Source organism: Catharus ustulatus, chromosome 22, assembly GCF_009819885.2.
Source record: "Catharus ustulatus isolate bCatUst1 chromosome 22, bCatUst1.pri.v2, whole genome shotgun sequence".
In the NCBI taxonomy this organism is placed as follows: domain Eukaryota; kingdom Metazoa; phylum Chordata; class Aves; order Passeriformes; family Turdidae; genus Catharus; species Catharus ustulatus.
The window spans coordinates 7,422,018-7,443,424 of NC_046242.1; the positions used below are offsets into that span (position 1 = coordinate 7,422,018).

Below are 21,407 nucleotides of genomic sequence, written 5' to 3' on the forward strand. Positions count from 1 at the left end.
AGCGGCTGAGGGCGGGGAGTCGTGCTTGGCCGCCATGTTGGGAAGGTCCCTGCTCCCCTTCCCGATCGAGCCCGAGTTAGCGAGGAGGAAGGGAGAGCGCTCCATGAGGGGAATCTCCTCACGAAGGACATTTAGGGACTAAACTAAAGCAAATTCCACCTCAAGTTGTGGAAGAACTTCTTTACGTGAGTGTGGTAGAGCACTGGGACAGACTTGTCCGGGGAGGGCACGGGAATCTCCCTCCCTGGGGAAATGCCAAACTCACCTCGACCTTCCTGTGTCACCTGCTCCAGGTGGCCCTGCCTTGGCAGGGGGTTAGACTGGGTCATCTCCAGAGAGCCCTTCCAACTCTGACGATTCGGGGATCTGCAAAGGCCCTCATGTAGGACATTATTAGAAAGGAACGCTTCCTTTTGAGGGTGGTGATGCCCTGCCACAAGTTGCCCGAAGCCGTGGCTCCCCCGGGACCCCTGAAGTGTCCCAGGCCAAGGACAGGGGTTTGGAGCAGACGGGGACAGGGGAGGGTGTGCGTGTGGAAGCAGATCCTGCTGAGGTGAAGCAGCCCCTGAGGCACATTGCCCTCATCACCAGGCTGCCCAGGACTGTCAGACACCAGCAGTAACCCCAGTGTGTGCCCAGAGCCCTGCTGGCCCTCAGGCTGCTGCCACTTCCAACCCACTAAATACAGGAGGTTTTGAGGAGCTGCTGAAAAGAGCAGCTAAACAGAACAGTTTCAAAGAGTTGCCAGCTACCAGGTAAAAGTTGCTCACACAGGATTGCTGCAAAATGTACATTTTTGTCTGTGTGTGTGATGGGGGTGCTTTGGAGCACTGTGCTACTGCACTGAGGATGTGCCCAAGGAAGGAAAAGAGAGGTTAAAAGGCCTAAATCAGCCTTTGGGAGGGGCTCTCCTGCATCAGTGTATCCCTGAAGGGCAACCTAGGCTCGGGTTTGGATCTCCAGCAAAAACTTTCAGAAAAAGGGCTTTTCAAGGATGACTACAGGTCTGAGGACAGGCACTGCAAAGGGAAAGAGCTAAAAATTAAGGTAGTTTATCCCAAGGAACTAAATAAATGGCCAGGAGAAGCCTGACAAAAGTACAATTTGTCTGCAGACTCATGTGTTGACTGAAAAATATGGTGTAATAAATAGATGTGTGCAATTCTAAAATAAAACATATGGGCTGCTCTGCTCCTCTGGATTTAAGTATTTCATTGGATTCCCTAATTTTGCATTTCAGTTCTCAAATACATGCACTTTCTGGGTAATTGGATGAAGCATTATTACCAGTGATAGAAAGCAGGAAACTCCCTGCTCTATTGCAGAAAGAAATTACTACTAAGAGATTTGTCCTGTATAAGTTTGCCAAAATGTTAAAATCCTTCATAAAAAGGAATTTTAAATGTTTTTTTCTACTACAAAGGCTTTATGTTGTGAACACCAAAAGTAGTTTGCAACAAAAGGAAAGAGAATGAGCAATGGTAATGTCATTTCCTGTGCTCCAGTTTGGAAGGCCCAGTATAGTCTGAGAGTTTCATTACTGTGCTAGTACAATTAATCAGAATACTATTCCCAGATATTCTTGCAGTTCTGATTAAAACTGTGTCCTTTTCAGTGATTAAACTGGGATGACAGAAGACATCTCATAGTGTGTCATACCATTACTGAAATTCATCTCATAAGGGTGTCCTTAGCCAAAAAGAAAGTCTTTGTGAAAGCCTTTCTCCTTTTTAGGTTGACTGTAATTCCTAAATTTATTTTGTATTTGTGTTTTGTGTTGCTTCAGTCAGGTTCATTCAATCTTAAAAAACAATCTATCCATAGGAGGCTATCATGTGCAAGTGCATTTTGTAAACTTATTATGCTAAGAGACAGTTACCCAGATTGGAATTCAGGCATGTTGATGGGAAGTGACACTATTGTGGATGGTATTTCTCTTTCAGGAATAAAAAGTGAGCTTTGTTCACAATGTCAGTTAAGCCAGCACTAAATTCACTCACTCAACTTTCTGTACCTGATGTCAGTTCAGGCATGAGTGCACTTTCTGACAGTTCTATTAATAGAGGACCTAAGTACAGCACTGAAGACTGAAAGGTTATATGAAACAACTCTATTTCTATTACATTCTGTTAATCAAAATCATTCTGTATTGTTCACCATTAGGTCACTTGGTGGCAATTGCCTGGCTTAAGAAAGGAAGTTTTCTGTGCTCTCCTGTACTTTGTGTAAGATTTTCCTTGGAACATAGGAGGCTGTAGGTTGGAAAATAAAGGATTTGGTTCATACTGGCACAAATGTCCTGGATTCCTTTATTCTTGCAACAAATTCAACCCTAGTTTATAAAAGTAGGGTTTCATTATGGGAACACTGGCAGTTTGAAATGCTCTGTGAAATCACCTTGTGTGCAGCTGCAAAATGTCCAACATGGGCACGGTGGTGAGGGCAGGTGTGTGACCGAGGCATCAGCCAGTTTAGTGTTTCCTTGCAGCAGTAAAGACTCTGTGGAATCCCATCATGAAAATGGAGCTGTCATGCCACAGCAGAGGGGAGCTCTGTTGGCTTGCATCTCATGTTCCAGTCCTTAAACACACCAGGCTGTCTGAGAAGAGGGAGAAGCCTTTCCCTGCTAGGTGAAGTGATCTTTTATTCTGTTAATACCTGCTTTCTGTACTGCCTATGCACAAACACCTTGTCCTGTTGAGGCAACATGGACCAAATTTGAGAAAAGGTCTCAAAATTGGATTTTTGAATTTGTTTTACTGGCATGCAGCCTCTCTGCAGCCATCTCTCCCATCTCTGCATTGAGTGGAAGGGCAATAAGAATTTCGATTACTTTCTCTTTTCTGAGGCCATTTCTGGTATAATGACTGTTCAGCTCTGACAGCCATTTGCTGTGGCCCTTACTGCATTAATCTTTCCCTTGGCAAGGGTATATTATCATAATAATTCATCTCATTATTAGAATAGGAAATCCTGGCACTTTTTCTGTCACCTTAACAAGGATCAAAGCTTCACATTCAGCATCTTACTTTTCTGGAATAGGATGTGTTTTGTTTGACTTTCTCCCCAGTTCCTCCTTCACAACACAAATCACAGATTACACTAGTAGATAGTTTCTGTTCTGTGGAGTCTTCCAGGTGAATTCACACTGCTAACATTATCTGCTCCCCTACTTCAGCTTCTTGGCAAACTCAAAAAGCTGATGGTGAGATAGACACAGCTCCCTGTAACATGTTCTGCAAGGCTCTAATTTTACAAGCTAGAGTTAGTGAAGAGACATTTTAAATGGTAGCATTGTGAAGTATCAGTTTTTAGGCTTAAAAACAGTTCCTGTTAGGCAAAAAGGGGCCTTTTATATGTCCTTTATAACATTTGCAGTCTTGGATTTCTTGCAGTTTTTATCTAGGAAACAGTAAAGGCTAAGTGTTTTAAAGGCTTATGTTCCAGATCCAGGAAATAGTATCAGTTTGCTGAGCAGTTCTGTGTTCCTGTCTCCCCCCTAGCACTCGGTTTTGCTGTGCTTTTATTGATACATAAGTAGTTTGCTCTAAGAATCTCTTTTTTGAATAAGCCTTAACTGAGTTTACTTGTGAGTAGTAAAGTCTAAGTTATTTCTTCATATATTGGATGTAGAGGTTGGCCATTACCATGGATATGCATCATCAAGAAAAACGCTCTGAGAATTCCTTGTGAAGAGAGAAATTGGGAAAAAGGAGATAGCAATTAATTGTAATTTTTGTTCAATTCATAGCTCTTTGCTGGCTTGAATATGACCACAACAAGGACTAAAAGCTGTTTTGTTCCCAATCTGGTGTGACCTATAAATAAAGTTGGGACTGAACTTGGGCTGAACACATCAGTCTGGCCTGAAGTATTTGTGCTGAGTTCAAGGCTACTCCTACAGAACAGGTTCAAAAGTTTAACTGTTACTCAAATATTGTTGGGCTCACGTTTCACTGGAAGTGGGTGTGTGTGTGTGAAGAAGTGTGATTTCCTGGAAAAATATGGACCAGTCACTCAGTAGCATGGCAAACAGAGAGAAGCCTGGTGCAGGAATTGCTGCAGCTGCTCTAATGCATCTCTTCAGAACGTGCCTCCGTGCAGGGCATGAGGAAAATATTTACAGTAATTTCACCATTATAAGCCGCACCATTTTGACTAAAATTTTGGTCCGAACCTGAAGTGCGGCTTATAATCAGGTGTGGCTTATATATGGACAAAGAATGAAAAGTTGCTGTTTTAGTTTGGAGGACAGGTGTCTGCTGAGAAAGGCAGGAACTTCTCTTTGAAATGGAGAATGTAAACCCCCTCCCTCCAAATTATTATAATTTTGAAATCAAGGGGCTTTCAGGCAAAGATATGGGAATTAGGAGTAACAGTTCTTTTCTAGGGAAATTAAAATAGAAATACAGCACTACAAAGAACAAACCCCAAACCCTGACACAGTCAGAGTACAACCTGACACCCGTCAGGCAGGGTGTTGGCAGCAGTCCCATCCCATGGTGGCTGCATCCTCCTGCAGTGACAGATGTGGCTCAGTTGGAGCAGTGCTCCTGTACAAGGTGCAGTTTCCCTCCGGAGCTCCAGTGGTGATGTGGAGAAATCCGGTTTTCCTCTGGAGTCCAGTGGAGAAAGGGGCTCCCTTAGTGTCCCAAAACCTCTGTTTTTATCTTGGTAAGAAATGTTGGGCTCTTCCCCCTGGCTGGAGCAACTCCCAGTGGGATGCAGTAATTTTATCAGTCCCACAGTGGGACTCAATGGCCATGAGCAGAAAATGACTGGCTGGAGGAAGAATGGGTTGTGAAAAGATAAAGAACAATGCCCTGCCTGGTTTCAATGGATGACCCATTAGCAGAATATCTCCCACAGAGATAAGGATCACTGCCCCCACCCTCTACAGATGGTGATGGAACAGATACCTTTTATCACATCCTGGATTGTAACCTGCGGCTTATAATCGTGAAATTACTGTACCTTGACTTGTGTTGTAGCAGTGCTCATCTTCTCCAGATCAGGGTCCTGCTGGATTGATGATCTCCTGCAGAGGTAAGAAAGTCCATTCTTCCCTACCAGTCCAAATAGTCAGGATGGACATGCATGGCAGTCCATGGTACTAAATCTTGCCCAAGACACCAGAGCAAGCCCTGGAGGCAGAAATAGGAGCTACTCTGATGAATGAAACCACAATGACCCCAATGTTCAAACCTCACCATGTGCCTGGCTGTCATTCCTTCATAAATCCAGCAGTATTCCCTCTAGGTCACTGACCACAGATCCAGGCTTTAGTTCTGGCATGAAGCATGGATAGTGATTGCTTGAGCCAAGGAGAGCAGATGTAAGATGTAGACTAAGTTGTTCTCTGAAGGGTGACACCTAAACCAATTGTTTGGACCTGACTTTTGGGTGAGATTTCTGGTATGAATCAGGCTTGACAGGAAGTGATGCCTGGAAATGCTGACCTGGAACACAGACTTGTGGTAAAACAGTCTCTGGAACTGCAGGAAATCCTTATGGATTCTTATGGTGGTGTTGATTCAGGCTTTTGGCAGAAAGGTGCTGTTAAGACCTGGGTAAACCAGAATGACCTTGTTCCAAACTTTATTTGTATAAGCTTAAACTATTACTTAAACTGATAGCGTTCTCAGCTGGGAAACAGAGACATGCCTAGTCATTAGTGGTAGGAGAGGGTAAAATGACTCCTGAGAGGTGTTCAATTTACTCAACATGGGCATAATTTCTCCAGAATTAGATCTTTTTCTTTTTTAGTAGTAAAAAACAACATCAAAATAAATCTGCAAACAAAAGCAGCAGAAATTAATGATGATAGACTGTCTTAAATCCTACATGGTTATGAGGAGGGTTAAACTAAAATGAAAGTTGGAATTTTGTAACTCATATTTCTAAAGAATTGAGTGGAAGAAATCTGTGCAACCCGAAATCCTGACCTAATTGACAATCAGTTTAATACACCTGATGGAAAGCAGTCATGAGATCCACTGCAGTGTCAGTGTTCAGTCCTTGGAACAAACACAAGGATGTGAAATATGAGGCAGGTCATAATTGATTTGCCTTTTCTGAAATGCTGGCATGTTACTGGAAGAAAATAAACATGAGGATTCTTTCTTGAAACAAGGACATATAGTTGAGAATGGTTATTTGTATGTAAATTTGATGCCAGAAGTTAAAATGCTTTTTTCACTACTTCCTTTTTCTATTGTTGGCTTAAACAAGAGAGTTAAATACTTGATTAATGATTTGAAATGGCAAGCTGGAAATACCAATTTACATAATTTATTTTATATTTATAATTTTTAATTACATTCTTAAATAGCAGATTCCATGTGCTTGGCATGATGTTATTTTTTGACAGTCAGTAGGACTGGAGTCATTGATTTAAGATATGTGAATATATATCTTTTCAAACTTCTGATTTTCTTCTTTAACCCATCAAGTTCTATTTTTTTTAATTAGATGCTGTGAGCTTTTAACTGATGCTTTCTGTTAAGTTACATTTGATGGGATTTGGTTAAAATGCACAAAGGAATCATTAAAAATGAGAAATGAAAATTTGGTTTTAGCTCCCCCCCGCTTCCAAGATATTCATAGTACCAGATCTCATCCTCCCACAAGTTAGAGCTAAGCATCCCACACCTTCATTTTGCACAAGGAAAAATCAAAAGGAAAAATCAATCTGGCTTCCTTTTCCAAATCTTCTTTGGATTCCATCTTTTAATGCAGCAGGCATCAAAATGAACTTGTTGAATAAACTCAGATGAAGAAATTTCTTTCTGCACCTGCAGATGAAGCTCTGCTGTAAGGAGCTGGTTCAGCACTCCACATGCTATTTGCAGCCACTTACTCAGTAACACCCACCAGTTCAGTGTTTTGACTTTCTCTGAAATTTCTGCAGCAAGCCTGAACTACTGGTATATTCTGTACTTTGTGATGCTGGATTTCATGGCGTGTGGGCTGCCCTTATTTCACATTTTATTTTAGATAGGGCTGTTTTTAAAAGAACAGACATACTTGGTTTAAAATAAAGAATTACACTTTAAAAGTTGTTTTTCCTTTTAACCTGCTAAATTCTTCCCTTTTGCTCACATTTTATAAAATAGGTCCCAAAAATTAATTTTGCAAAATGTATCCCAGATGATGCCTCTTACCTCAAATTGTGGCTGGAAATTGTGGATTGTGAGGTATATAAAGGACTTGGCAAGAAAGTTACTTTTTCTTGGAACAGTAAACTTGCAGTTCTTTGAGATATGCTCATATTTGTACCTGACACATTCTGGTGCAAAATTAGTGCAGTGCACAAAAGGGAAGGAAATCTGTTTGGATAAAAATTGCCCAGAGATGAAGGGAGCAGTGAATACAAATATCACCTGCACAAGGGCTCTGGCAGAGCATGAGCAGCACGAGCTGCACTGCACAGTGAAGTGCCAAATCCCTTCATGTGGATGCACTTAGGGATGTTACGTGAGGATTAGTCCCCTCCAGGAACACAAATAGGTTAAGAGAGTGTAAGTCCAGCCAATAGTGTTATCATGAACACAGGATCTGCCTTTACATTATATTATACATGGGAACTCTGGAAATGAATTTAATTTCACCTGGAGGCCAAAGGAGAAGCTTGGAGCACCAAGCAGGGCTGTTGTGGGAACAGGTGGGTGGACAAAAGGGATGAACAGCTCCGACTTGGGGAGTCTGGTGATTTCTGTGTGTGGCTGTGTGGGACTGCTTTGGTTTGCTGTCAGGACTAAGAACTTGTTGGAGGAGGAAAAAAGGGGGAGGGGGAATGGAGGCAGTGAAAACACAGGTGGCTTCAGTTATATTTGGCTTTTTGAACAGATTAATTGCTTTGTTGATTTACACTGTCCTTATTCTGTACTTTTAAATCATTTCTTAAGGAAGCATTTTAATGAACTAAGTCAGAATATATTCTATTGACATAAGCTTTATTGGAAGGTAAAGATTTTTTTTTTTTTGATAGTTTGGGAAATAAACTTGCAGTTTGTTTTGCAGTTCTTCCATGACTGTCAGTTAAACTCCTGCAACCATTCTGGACTTTGAAGCAAAGCCTCTTCTTAGCTTCATTTGACTTTGGGATTTACAATAGTAAATCTCATAACACATTTTTTCAAGCAGATGTACCAGCTGAAGTTGATATAAATGCTCTGTTATCCAAATGCTCTATTATCAGTATCCAAAAAGGTACTTTGAAGTGTGGAAAAGAGACTTTGCTGCTTGCTGGCTCATAGGAATAAAGAAATAATAGTTCTTCCACTGGAACTGAACTTGTCTTAAGCAAAAGTAGCTTCCAAAATCATGAGAATAAAATTCTTTTATTAGCAGCCTGAGATTCTGTGTTCTTATACTTTATCAAAAGTGTGTAAAGTGTGAAAATGCCAGCATGAGTCCAGGAAAGAAAGGAAGGCCAGAGTTTATTCATATACCTTATCATTTTATATGTGAGACATCCTGAGAGCATCTTCAGAGCAGGTAAAATTTCTGGTATAAAGAGTGAGTGGAAGGAGATTGTGAATGAAATTAATAGAAAGGTATTTAATTTCCAGCTTTTTGCTTTAATATTGCTAAGTAATTAATAAATGATTAATATAGAAATTTTATTACTGTGGTTTTAAATGTTGTGAAGAACATTGTACGCAAACCAGAGCTTTAAGAACCAAGTGCTGCAGCCTGAAAACATCTTGTACATTAGTTAACAAGAATCAGATGTTAAGTAGAACTGTGCCAGTGTTTCAAAGTTTTAATGTTTATTGTTTTCTTTGTCCCTTTAAATTATTTATGGTACCATTTGCTGTAGGACTGCAGCCTTGGGGTCCCTTTGCTTTAGCAGAGGAAGTTGGTAACAGAGCAAGGAGTTCTCAGGTTACCAGTACAACTGATAGACAATCCTTTCCACACTTCATGGTCTTTTGCTCCATGTTCATGGATTATTTTTATTTTTTATTTTGCTTTGTTTAAAGTAGACGTTTGACTGATAAAGATTTTTACAGACTTTTTTATCTCTAGTGGATTAAAAGTAAACAGAAGATGCCCAGGAAAAGAGTGACTCTGGCCACTTTCTCCATTTGTTCTCGTTGCTGGACTGGGAGCTGCCCTCTGCCTGAGGTGGGTGTCTATCAGTGACAGTATAGACCTATTTTAATCCCAATTCCCTATCTAAATTGCATTGTAACTTTAAGAACTTCCAAATATTTGCATAATAACTGTCATAAAAATCAGCATCCTGGGGTTAGTGCTTAAAAACAACCAAGCCTTTCTTTTGTTGCTGGCAGATTTTGTTTCACAGTGCTATCAATTAAGCATGGCTGTAGTGAATTCATGTACCTGTCCTTCCCCAAAGGGTAAATGCAGCCTCACTTTGCCTTACTGGAAGCATTGAGGGTGACAGTAAATCTCTTTGTGTAGGATTTACTTCTGGGAAATAAAGACATTCTCAATACTTAAGTAGACTGTTTTTAATTTAAATAAATGTTTATTCAAATTTTTTGTTAACCCTGACCCTAACATTCTCCATAGTGATTATGGTGCTGTGTGCACTGCAGTTCTTCCCTTTCAGTCTGGAGGCAGTGAGGCTGGAAAGAGAGAGGCCTCATAGGGAAAGGCCTCCATTTTTGTTCAGTGCTTGCCCATTTGTCATTTCTCATAATAAATGGCTCTTATCTGCTTTGCTGTTGTCTAAATGAAGAGGACTCTTGTGTATCACAGTGAAAGACTGCACTGGTCAACTAATGATTCTTCTGGGGATGAATGTTTCACTGTGGTAGAAAGGTCAAAACATAGGTTATATAGACATTTAATTCCACAGTTTTCTTGCAGAATCCAAGCAGATGTCACAGCCCTTTTCTGCTGTAGAAAACACCCAGAATCCCAAATGCAAGAAATTCACTTATCAGCTACACCAATAAAGATAAGCTTGAACTAAAAAAATGGTAAAGGCCAAAGCAGATAAACTGGTTGGTGAAATAGTGTCTTTGGTGCACAGTTACTATAATTCCTCACTTCTCTTGACCTCCATGAGCTATTCTGTGCTTGACTAAATCTCAGCTAGAAGAGGCAGCTCTGTTCCAGCCGTGTGCAGCTTTCTCCTTTGTCTGATGTTAATGCAAAATGTTCTTATTTGCAAAGGAGATTTTTGTTTTTCTTTTTGTTTTCTCAGAGAAGAAGAAGGAAGCAGTTAATAGAATTGTGTATTCATCTTCTGCTGCTCTGTGATTATGTGCTGGAACTGTAATTTCTTCTGCTGTACCTTTTGGGACAGAGTTATATGGATACAACCAAGGAGAATGTCACCTGTGAGATAAGTTACCTAGGTAAGCACCCCAAGAAATTCTTTTCTAAAGCTGCAGTTTGTTTCCTAATTTAAAAGATGAAGGAGAAGAGTCTGAACTAGCTTCCCTCCCCAAACAAAATCATGATCTACATTCCAGGAAGTAAGAAATTTTATAGAGCTTATTTGTCAGTAATAATGTAGGTTTTATACTTTAGTGTGTGTAAATTTTATTTGCTGCTATAACAACACTAGAATATGTTCCAGTGAATCCACCCTGGGTTTTGTGCTATTACTCAGGCAACAAGAAAGAAAGCATTTTAGATGGAAGGAAACTCAGGGTGAGGAGGTAAAAAGGATGTGGTGACTAAAAATGTAGCATTTATTGAAACTCACAGAATGAGAATCTTCCTAGCAGATACTTTCCAATTAAGTGTATAGTGGATCAGGTGCTCCAGCTGGTTTTCTTGCAGTCTTTGGTACTAGTGGACTATTATAAAGATTGTTAGTCTGGATGGTTGCAGCATATTTGTTCCACAAGGTATGGACAGAGATTCAAATTAAATAATGGCTCACACATGTAGTTCCACCTGCAAAGGGCAAGAAAAACTGTTGACAATCTAGTTTTGATTATACAGGTACTAAATTTTATGCTAAAATACTAAATATTTCCTAACAGTTGCTGCCTGGGTGTTAATCATGGCTAATGTAGCTGCAAGCACCACCCAGAGACAGAGCAGATCCTACCAAGTACAGGTGCAGAATTTCTCAAACTTCTCTGGGAAGGAGAGTGCTTGGGCTCCCTCCCTCTCAGCTGTGTGTTCCAAGGCAATAACAGCTTGGCAAATGTGCATCAGTCTGGAGGGCTGAAAGGCAAGAAAAATACACACGTTAGCAGATGAGTCATCTCTGGAGTTTTGTAATATAGACTGCTATGAGAACAGGATCAAGTGTGTAATAAAGTGTGTAATAAAAAAATAAAAGTGTAATAAATCTCTAACTGAAAATTATGCTACTTTTAGACATGATGACATTTCTTGAGTCTCCTACCCTCCTGGTCACTTGGGTTGAACAGTCAAGCTGCTGCCCCTCCAGATGTGCAGGTGTTCATGTCTCAGTCCAAGTCTATATTTTAGCACTGCAGACTGGGTTCAAAACCAAAGTGAGTTATTGTGCAGCCTTGGTACAAGTAGTGCCAAACCTTAAACACCCACAGCCTCTTACCTGAAGTCTGTCACCCTGCAGCTCTTTTGCAGTCTCTGTAATTGTCTTTGAATCTCCTTGGAGTGGAATATTTCAGGTGGGTCTGGACATGTATTTATTTATTGAGCTGTCTGTCTACCAGAATATGTTACATTTCATTTTTGTTCTTGTCAGACACTGAAATTATTAAGTTTTGCACCAATCCAAATGTCAACTATTTGCAGAATCTCATGATTTATGAATTTGCTTCCATCACAACAGGCCTAAAATACACCTCAAAATGCAGACCAGTCTTACATGTTCTGCATTAAATGCATGCTTGTTGGTTGGTGTGCAACTGTATTGCAGCAATTAAATATATACTTGCAAATACACACAAGTATGTATTTTCTTTTGGTTACTTTATGTTCTCTGGCTGGGTAATGCATGAGAGAGATACCAAAAGCAGCTAATTTCTTTCTTCCTAAATCAGTATTGTTAGATCTAGTCAACAATGAATATTATTTTAATATGTGGTTTTTCACAGATTTTGTTGCTGTTTGCTATTCAGTGGCCTAACGAGCTTCTTTTTTTTACATGTATGGAAATAGTTTGGAGTTAATCAGGATAACAAAATATTTTCAATTTATATCTTTCTGACATCTGAGTTCACTGTTAATACCCCTTCTGATGTAGCTTTCTGGGAAAGCTCTGGCAAACCTCCAGAGCTGTTCACGGATGTGGAAGCATCCACCATTAGAGGATATCTGGACAAATAAATACATCCAAAGGCATTTTGTAGTAAATACTTGGAAATCCTTTCAGGAAAAGCCAGAAGCTCTCCCATCAGTTGTGTGGAAGCAGTCCTGTCAGGATTCAGGCATGGCACATTTGTTGGCCTGCTGAGGATCAGCCAGTTTAACTATCACCAAAATCTCTGGTCATCTGGGACGTCTCAGTTGCCTCTGTCAGCTTCAGCCATCAAAACAACTTTCAGTACCACAGCCAGATTCCACATGGTGTAAGAAAATATGTTGCTCTGTGTCTGGACTGGTGCCAACCATGAGGATAAAGAGGTTTTAACTTGCTGCCCTCATGGGAGGGTTTAACTGCATGGCACAGCTATGAGATCTCGTGCTCAAATGAACCACCAAGAGAACAGAGCTTCTGAAGGAGTATGACAGGGATAAAAAGCTGCTTTTTATATTGCATGGGCACCTGGCACCGACAGGGTAAGCTGTGGAGGCAAACAATACACTTCCAAGAAAGGGACTGCCTGACTGACAGAACAAATAAGGAAAAAAATTAATTTGCTGTAAAGAAATGAGCTGTGATCTTGCCTAACAGAAGTGGACTTGTATTGTACAGTGGCATTCTATATGCCCACAATGCAAAAGTGGATTGACACAAGCTTATGGTAGAAGTTTTAGGTGCAGTGTGGTCTGGACAAACATGAAAATTGTAGTGGAGAGCAGGACAAGCATGCAGTTAAGGCAGGGTGGCTCTCAAGGAATGATGGCTATAGGAGCTGACAGAGAAAGGCAAAGTCACAGGGCCCTTTTAAAAATCACTGCAGATTTGTACCAGCAGAGAAACCCAGAGTGGGTGGAAGGACGTGGCTTGTGACATGGAGAGAAGGGAGAAGGGGGATGTGTAGGCAGAGGTGATGGCACCAGTGACCAGGTAATACAGCAACAAAAACTGTGAAGTGGTATCTGGAAACGTTAATGAAGGGTGAAAAGGGAATCAAGAGAAGTGTTTAGAACTGGTGGTTTTGTGCCTGTGAGGAACATTTTGTTTAATTTGACTTTGTCTTTGGAAAATTAGAATTTGGAAATTCTGCTCTATAAAAGCAGAATTGTGTTCTTGCCATAGCAGTTATAGAGATCTGCTTTTGGCCATCTCAAAACAACAGGGCCAGCAGTAAATGTCAGTTGAGAGTAACATAGGATAGCTGGATCAAGAGACTTTTGAACTATCCAAAGCGAGAGTTAAACCCCGATGAGCTGCTCCGTGAGGCCTTCCTTACAAGGTCTGAGCTGTGCCTGGGCATCAGACACGGAAAATCTTCCCGGCCAGGAGCCGGAGTCGGGCAGGACCCGGAGCAGGGCAGGGACCGGAGCTCGGGCAGGGACCGGAGATCGGGCAGGGACCCGGAGCGGGGCAGCACCCGGAAATCGGGCAGGGACCGGAGATCGGGCAGGGACCGGAGATCGGGCAGGGACCGGAGCCGGGCAGGACCCGGAGATCGGGCAGGGACCGGAGATCGGGCAGGGACCGGAGATCGGACAGGACCCGGAGCAGGGCAGGATCCGGAGCGGGGCAGGACCCGGAGCAGGGCAGGACCCGGAGATCGGGCAGGACCCGGAGCAGGGCAGGACCTGGAGCAGGACAGGACCCGGAGCTCGGGCAGGACCCGGAGCAGGGCAGGACCCGGAGCAGGGCAGGACCTGGAGCAGGACAGGACCCGGAGCAGGGCAGGACCCAGAGCAGGGCAGGACCCGGAGCCGCGCTGGGAGCGGGCGGGGCGGTGGCGCCGCGCTGGGCTGGGGGCGCCACCCAGCGGCAGCACCGCGGCACTGCAACCACCCGCTCCCGCTCGGGCTGCTCCGAACTGCTGATGCAAATAATGTAAATAATGTAAATAACTTAATGTAATGTAAATAGATGCTTCTGGTCTTCCTTTGTGCACGGGGGACTTGGAGATAAAACTCTTTAATTTCTACAGAATTGTGTTGATTTTTTATTGCTTCCAAGAGCTTCCAGCGAACTCTTGTTTTCGTTGGTTTAGTTAAGTGCTGGGATAGTACGGATAAGGTGGCATTTCTCAGAGAGCACTCTGTGGTCTCTAGCAGAGAAAAAGGGAGGTAAAGGAAAAAGAAGATAGAATGAAATACTCGTGTTGAGCACGTGGAAGCAAAGGAGTCAGCATTTTGCAAAAAGGCCGAGAATGGTAGGTGCTATTTTGTTTTTCAGTTAGTCTAAAGTGTGAAATACCCAGTTCTTAAAAAAAGCCCAACCACAGACCTGTGTCTTCAGGCATGAGTCATAAATCATAAGCAGTCCTTATTCAAATTAGCTGCCTCACTCTTAAACTCTTAGAGTTTACTGGCAATTTTCACTTAAAATTTTCTTAACAGGGTGCAAAAATAAATTAGCTTCTGAAGTTGGTAATCCACAAAGACACTCAAAAGACATGTGACTGAATACTTCTAAAAATGTGAGAACAGAAGACAGAAGGCAGATAAAGGTGTCTAAATGTGCCTAAAGAACAAGAATGCCTTCCTGTGCCCTCTCCTCCCCTTTTGGACCTGTTTTTTGGGGGGAGGGGGAAGACACTGCCCTGTTGTAAAGGCTGGTTGTGTTCTTTCTTTTCTTTCTTTCTCTCTTTCTCTTTCCCTTTCCTCTGTAGAAAGACCATTTTCAGTTCTGGCAGCTCAGTGACCACAAATATTGTTATTTTTGCATTTGTAGTTTCTGTGAGATCACTGCAGAGTTGTTTTATTTCTTGGGTGCACAACAGATTACTTTGCTTTTGTTTGCATTTACTTTTCCTTGCCTTCAAGGACATGGTCTTCAGCACTTTTGCAAAACACAGCACTGCAGCTTTTTTCTTTTTAATTTCTTCTGACTGCAAGGAACATTTCATTTCAGTTCTTAGTGGCTGTGCTTCAGTGCCGGAAATGACCACAGTGATTGAAGTTCCTCATATCCCCAACACATCAATTTTGTTTGAGGAAATGTTTCATCATCCCTGCTGAGTGTCTGCACTGCAAACATGCAAGAACATGAAGATACAGACTTGCTGCTCCAGCCTCAGCTTGAGGGAGAGAATTATGGAGCTGCTGCAGGAGATGGGACACAGGGTCCATCAGTGTCTGTGTCAAGGATCAGTCCCACAAAGAGGAATTGCCTGGTGGTTGCTGTGCTGTGCTTTGGGAATTTAATAAATTTCATTGATTGGTTCCTTGTGCCAGGTGAGAACCCATTTTCCTCTTCTAAAGAAAAAGAATTTTAAGTTCTAAACAGCTCTACAAATGTTTCTAAACTCTACAAATGTTTCTGAAGTAAGGATATGCTTTATGTCTTTTTACTTTTTCTCATTTATCTGCTTTAGCCTGTTGATCATACTCTTAATGAAACTTCCAATTATAAATCTAGAAGTGATTTATTAGATATTAATGTTTAGTAGAATGCTTATAAAAATAAAATAATACTTAAAAACCTAGGCCTCTTATAAACAGACTTTATCACACAGAGCAGCTGGTCCATTTTTGGGGCTGGATTCTGCAGAGATTTGACTAAGGAGCTTCTCTTTACTGTACACAGCAGTTTGCAGGGCCTTCTTTGCATCTAGTAGATTCTATATGGTATTCCTTTATCTGAAGAATACTGATGCTGTTCCCTCTATTACAAGTTCAGAAAGTGTCATCTTTGTCATAACTCTGTTTGCTTAGGGGAGGCTTAACTCCCTTTGAGCTGCTGGCAGTTGTGTGATTTCTGCAGTGGAGAGTGGAATATGATTGTGGATAAAGAATAGAGACCCACTTTCTTAAGCCTTCCCCTACCCAAGTTATGACTTATTGTCAAATAATATCCTTCCTCCAAAATATGATTTTAAAACTATTTTTTCCCCTAGGTGAAGATAATCAAGTATTACTTATAGTAAACTGGAGGGAAACTGTGGGGTTTTTTCTCCTATATAAATTGTGATCTTTGTAAATTCTTCTATTTAATATTACTCCTAAGCATCTACCATGCTTCCAAGGGTCTGATTTAGAAAATAGGGGAAACACTTGTTGTGAGCTTGCTATATTTTATTTCTGAGTGGCCTGGGAAACAGAAATGTTTTAAAACCTTGAAAAAACCCAAAGGATGGATTATTGAATTTAGAATGAATACCTAGTTACAGCGCACAAAGTAATTATTTTGTTGCTTAGACCATTCAGAAATTTAGGACATTCAGTCAGTATCTTTAAAAATTAAGAGTGTAGTGGGTTTAAGAGTGTGAGCTTGGTTTTTTTGAGTACTTTTTAACCACACACGAGGGAAGGAATCAAGCAGAGTGCATGCTGAATGACACTGCAAGGCTGTTAGTGAAAAACTGTGGATGTGTTCTGTTGTCAAGTAACTTTCCTTGGAGAAAATCAGGGGGCAGGAGAGGATGAAAATATCTTCAAGGATGCTAGAAGGGTATCCCCTTGGGAGGGTTAAGATCAAGAAACCATTTGGTTCGTTCCAGCCTTTGAACTATTCAGGGGCTCCTGAACCTGCTAAGAGCTTAAAATGTTCCCAACATGCTCTTGTGAGTGAGGTACCTTGAGGGCATGCAAGAATTCAAGAGCAGAGGTGGGGATAGAGCCCAGGCCTTTGAAACATCTCCTTTAGTTACACTATGTGACTCAAGCACTTTTTACTGTGTTCTGTGACTCCTGGCCCACGGGGGAAGTCTGTGAGCTGCAGTTTATAGCACAGCAATATCCTGCTCACCTGCAGGAATTCAGTGCCACTGCAGAATCCTTGCAGCAGTGCAGTCGATTGTGGCTGTCCGAGTGTATGACCGTGTTGTTAGATACCAGCTAACAGGAAAGGGAGGGAGGGGAGGTGTGAGGATCTGCACAGAAGTAAACTGGCAGCAGTTGGGTACAAAGTTGTGGTTTCCGGGTAGTTTTGCTCACAGGCTTTGACAGTGTTTGCATCACAGAGAACAAGCTCTTCCCCTTATTTATCTGCTACCTCAGTGTGTTGAAATTAGTGACCATGCACACCTCTCCCCTCTTCTCTGTCCACCAAGTTCAAATCAATGCTTTGTAATTTGCCAGCAGCTGGCAGGGTCAGTTATTTCAGTTATGTGGAGGGGATGACATCTTAATGGTGCTCAGTGTGAATGTTAGTTTGAGATGAAGTTGTGGTTCTGTTCAAGTCTTGTTAGCTGTGATTTGTTCTAAATGAGACCAAACCTGAGTTCCTCTAGTCCAGTATTTCTGTGAATTGATCACTGGGTGCCAAAAAGGAAGGATACAATTGATTGTCCTGTTTTAATGATGCAAAATGTTTGAATTAAATCACTTATTTAAACTTTTGAAACCATTAGGAAACACCTAAATGTAAAATATGTTCAAGAGTTATTGAGAAACAGCTGTAAACTTTGATCTACAGTGACTTGAAGTCACATGAGTAAATAGTGAGTGAACTGATGCTACAGCATTGGGGACTGTGGGAGAACATGGATTTAGCTTTAAATTAGCTGGTCCCACACTGCTTTTAAGTGGCTGGAGCAGTGTAGTTCCTGGCACAACATGTAAAACAGTGTGGGAGAAGGGGTGTCTCTTGCTGACATCACCCACTGCCTTCTGCTGCAGATGAGCTCCTGTGAGCACAGCAGGCAAACTACACAGACCTTGTTCTCTTAAGTAGTGGTGGTGGTTTCATCCTCTTAATAATGTTATGCCTTTATGCATTTTGACAAAACTGAAGGGGCATGAGAAGTAAATGTCTTTTTAAATTGGTATCTTTCAACCCTGGAGTACAGGTATGATTTTTCAAAGCAGTATCTTCTATTTTTAATTGGTTTTCAGCAGTGTAAATTGGAAATACAAGACAGGAAAGATGGAAGATCTGCAGCTCTGGCATGGTATAGAGAAGAAAATGATCTTTTTGTCTTAACATCCACTCTTTTGTTCCACATTGTGCCCATTAAACTTTGAACTGTAAATTGTTCCTGTACTTAGGTGTTAATGGTGCAAAAGAAGCAGAGCAGATGTGGTTGAAACAGTGGGCAAACTGACTCTCATAAAACCCTTCGAGTGGAAGATCATTAATTTTATCTATGGTGATAAGAATTTTTAAATCTCTGTGCATCTTGTGCTTGTGGTGGAGTAATGGTTTACATCCAAACTAAAAACTAAATGTGCTGCAGTTCTTGCAATCCCTGGTTTTGAGCTGGCAGTTACCAGGACTGAGCAGGGTACTTTGCTGTTGTTCAATGTCTGCCTCTGTTGCAGGGATCCTGTTGGATATACAGAAATACTTTGGGCTTAGTGATGGGGAGACAGGACTATTGCAAACAGGTAATAAAGTCTCTTCAGCTCAGACAATTCACTTTGCCTTGCCCCTCTGTGATCTGCTTCTAAAACACAGTCCAGTTACTTATTTATTATAGTTCCTCCTTTTGTGTGGTGTTGCTCACTTGTGGGCAGGCTGACCAAATGCAAAACTGAAAGTCACACTGGAGTTGGGTCCTTCAAAAATCCCACAGTATATGAATCACAAAAGTTGAAGGGTTTCTCAAGAAACACAGAAGTTGAGTAATTCACATACATTTTATTGTTGTGTAGATATTTTGAGTCTGCATTTGTCTTTTTCCAAATATCAATCCCCCTCCTAGTCCTACAAACTCAGCCTGCCTTTAGCCCCTGCCCTAAAAATTACCTGAGTTTATCTGGTTATTTTATCTGAGGGGTGAGCAGTCCATATGACAAAAATAACTAGATGAATATTGTCTTTGTTGATTGTTGGATTTTCAGTCTTCACCTTGTGTTACATGCTGGCTGCCCCCATCTTTGGATACCTCGGAGATCGCTACAACAGGAAAATCATCCTTGGAGCTGGGATTTTCTTCTGGTCTGGTGTGACCTTGGGGAGTTCATTCATCACAGAGTTGGTGTGTTGCTTTTCTAGAGGGTGCTATGAAAATAACCTGCATACATCTTGCAGGGCTTGAGAGAGTCCTTCCCTAATCACATTTGGGAAAGCATCAGTGACCACTCATTTCCCAAGCCTTAAGCCTGGACTAAATGTACTCCATGCAGGAATGCCCTGTGGGACACTGGAGTCCAGCCTAGGCCATAGAGAGCCCACACATTATTTTATTTTATTTTTGTCCTGAATGTGTGTTGTTTATGACCTTACAGTGTGACAGCTTGTTGGTTACATGTGCTCTATCCATGCTGTCCTGAAATTCCCTCTGGGTGTCACTCTAAGAAGTCACTGCTGTGCAGAAAGAGAAAGCTGAGCAGTGAGATGTAAGAGGAGCAGGTGTGAGTGGAGGGAATACAGACATAGCAAAAGGCAGTTCAATTCTGATTTCCTCTGCTAGATTTCATCCACTAAAATGCCCCTGTTTAAGCTTTCTTTCTTGCATGGACCTTTTTTCTCTTTTTTTACTAGAAAATGTCTTTTCCCTGCAGCATTACTGGATATTTGTTCTTTCCCGAGGACTGGTTGGCATTGGCTCTGCCAGTTACTCCACTATAGCACCTACCATCATTGCAGACCTGTTTGAGGAAGGAAAAAGGACCACAGTGTTATCTATCTTCTATATCTTCATTCCAGTGGGAAGGTTGGTTTTCTGCAGTGGCCTTTTGAAATTCTGTCTAACCACACCTGCAATTCAATATACCCTGAGCCCTAATCAGATTTATTTTGATGTATTTCTGCATTGGCTCTTGCAAAGGGATTTGTCACTTCCTTAGCAAGTTTGAATAGAGCCCATTAGCTGTATTTCTCTACTTATCTTGAAAAAAATTCACTTTTCCCCCTAACTTTCTTAGGGAGAATCTACACTCTAGAAACTCTGGCTTTGAGTAAAATATTGAATCAATTCTAAAAGAAATATGTACATGAGAGTATGTAATCTATTTCTGTGTTTTGGAAGACAAAAGCTTTTAGGTGTTAGTTTATTTGACAGATTTTTCAAGAATTCTCCATTAAATGGCTCCCAAGGAAGAACTGGTACTCCCCTGCCCTTTTTAGTTAAATTGACATTGTGTCTGAAGAAAAGGTGGAGAAGGGCTTTTCAAGTGGTTTAGAGGCACACTCTGTGTCAGAGCAGGCAGCCAAGGCTGGGCCCAGAAGGCAGATTAAAACTAAAGAAATCCCTGCAGGGCATAATTCCTGTGGCTAGCACAGAAGGGAGTAGGTAATAAAATGTTTTATGGGCTCTTTGATCTGGGTTTGCAGCGTCATTCTACAGAATATGAATTCCAAGGGGAATCTGGGACATTGCTGTCATCATCTCAAGTCTGCTCTGAGGAGGTTAGACTCTCTTTTTAATACTGGCTGGCAAGCAGACTGGCACAGACCATGAGGGTTATTTCTGTTTATCCCCTTGGAAAACTATGACAGAACACTTCTGTGGTCTCCTTAGCTGGCAAGACATGTCATTTGAGCCATCCAAAATTCATTGGTGCTTACTGATGATTCCTTTCTGTTGATTACAGTGGCTGTGGTTATATTCTGGCAGCTGGTGTGGCAGAAAGCACAGGTGACTGGCACTGGGCATTCAGGGTGAGTCACACACTTCCATTCACCATAACATCAAAATCATCCCTGGGGTTTGAATTCTTTATGTTCACTGTTAAAGGTGAGCAGTGGGAGGACTTTCTACCCTCTGACAGGTCAGAAACGTGGTGTTCAGTTCCTGCAGGCCAAGTGGCAGATTTCTGATAGGTGTAGGTGAAATTGTACAGCAGCCAGGGCAGGTGCTGATGTTCCTCTTACCTGAGGGCACATTTGGGGTGGTTGTTACTGCACCAAGACCTCCTCAAGCAGAGGAATTTGAAGGTAAAATGATCATTATACTGGTAGCACCAGTTTTCTGGAATGCTGTTGGGAACAACTTCTGTTATTTGAGGGTTTCAAGAAAATAACCTCTTCTGTTCTGGTCATGTCATCATGTCTCTCACTGAGACACCCAGTGCTTTGGAAGCACTTTGTCAGAGCCTCATGCCTTGTATACAAAATCAGCTAGCACAGAATATTTACTGGAGTTACACTGATGTTATCCAGGTAACACTGGTGACTGCATCAGTGATTCTTGTGTTTGTGGCTGGAATACTACAGTACAGTTTTCTTTCTTCATGTCTTTTTTCAAAATCAGAGGGAGGAGTGATCATGTATCTGTATGATGGAGAGGGAGGATCTATTATCT

General features: G+C 41.6%; 1 protein-coding gene across 1 annotated transcript in view; it reads left to right on the plus strand.

Moving 5' to 3' along the window:
* The first annotated feature begins 35 nt into the window (after positions 1 to 35).
* SPNS3 (sphingolipid transporter 3 (putative)) overlaps positions 36 to 21,407 on the plus strand; it is a 38,359-nt gene continuing 16,987 nt past the window's right edge. The window contains exons 1-8 of the mRNA XM_033078609.2: positions 36 to 185; positions 9,034 to 9,132; positions 10,184 to 10,337; positions 15,131 to 15,453; positions 18,481 to 18,546; positions 19,003 to 19,139; positions 19,666 to 19,817; positions 20,698 to 20,764. Of these exons, the coding sequence (XP_032934500.1) occupies positions 15,255 to 15,453; positions 18,481 to 18,546; positions 19,003 to 19,139; positions 19,666 to 19,817; positions 20,698 to 20,764 (621 nt within the window). The 5' untranslated portion in view covers positions 36 to 185; positions 9,034 to 9,132; positions 10,184 to 10,337; positions 15,131 to 15,254. The remainder of the gene's footprint in view (positions 186 to 9,033; positions 9,133 to 10,183; positions 10,338 to 15,130; positions 15,454 to 18,480; positions 18,547 to 19,002; positions 19,140 to 19,665; positions 19,818 to 20,697; positions 20,765 to 21,407) is intronic.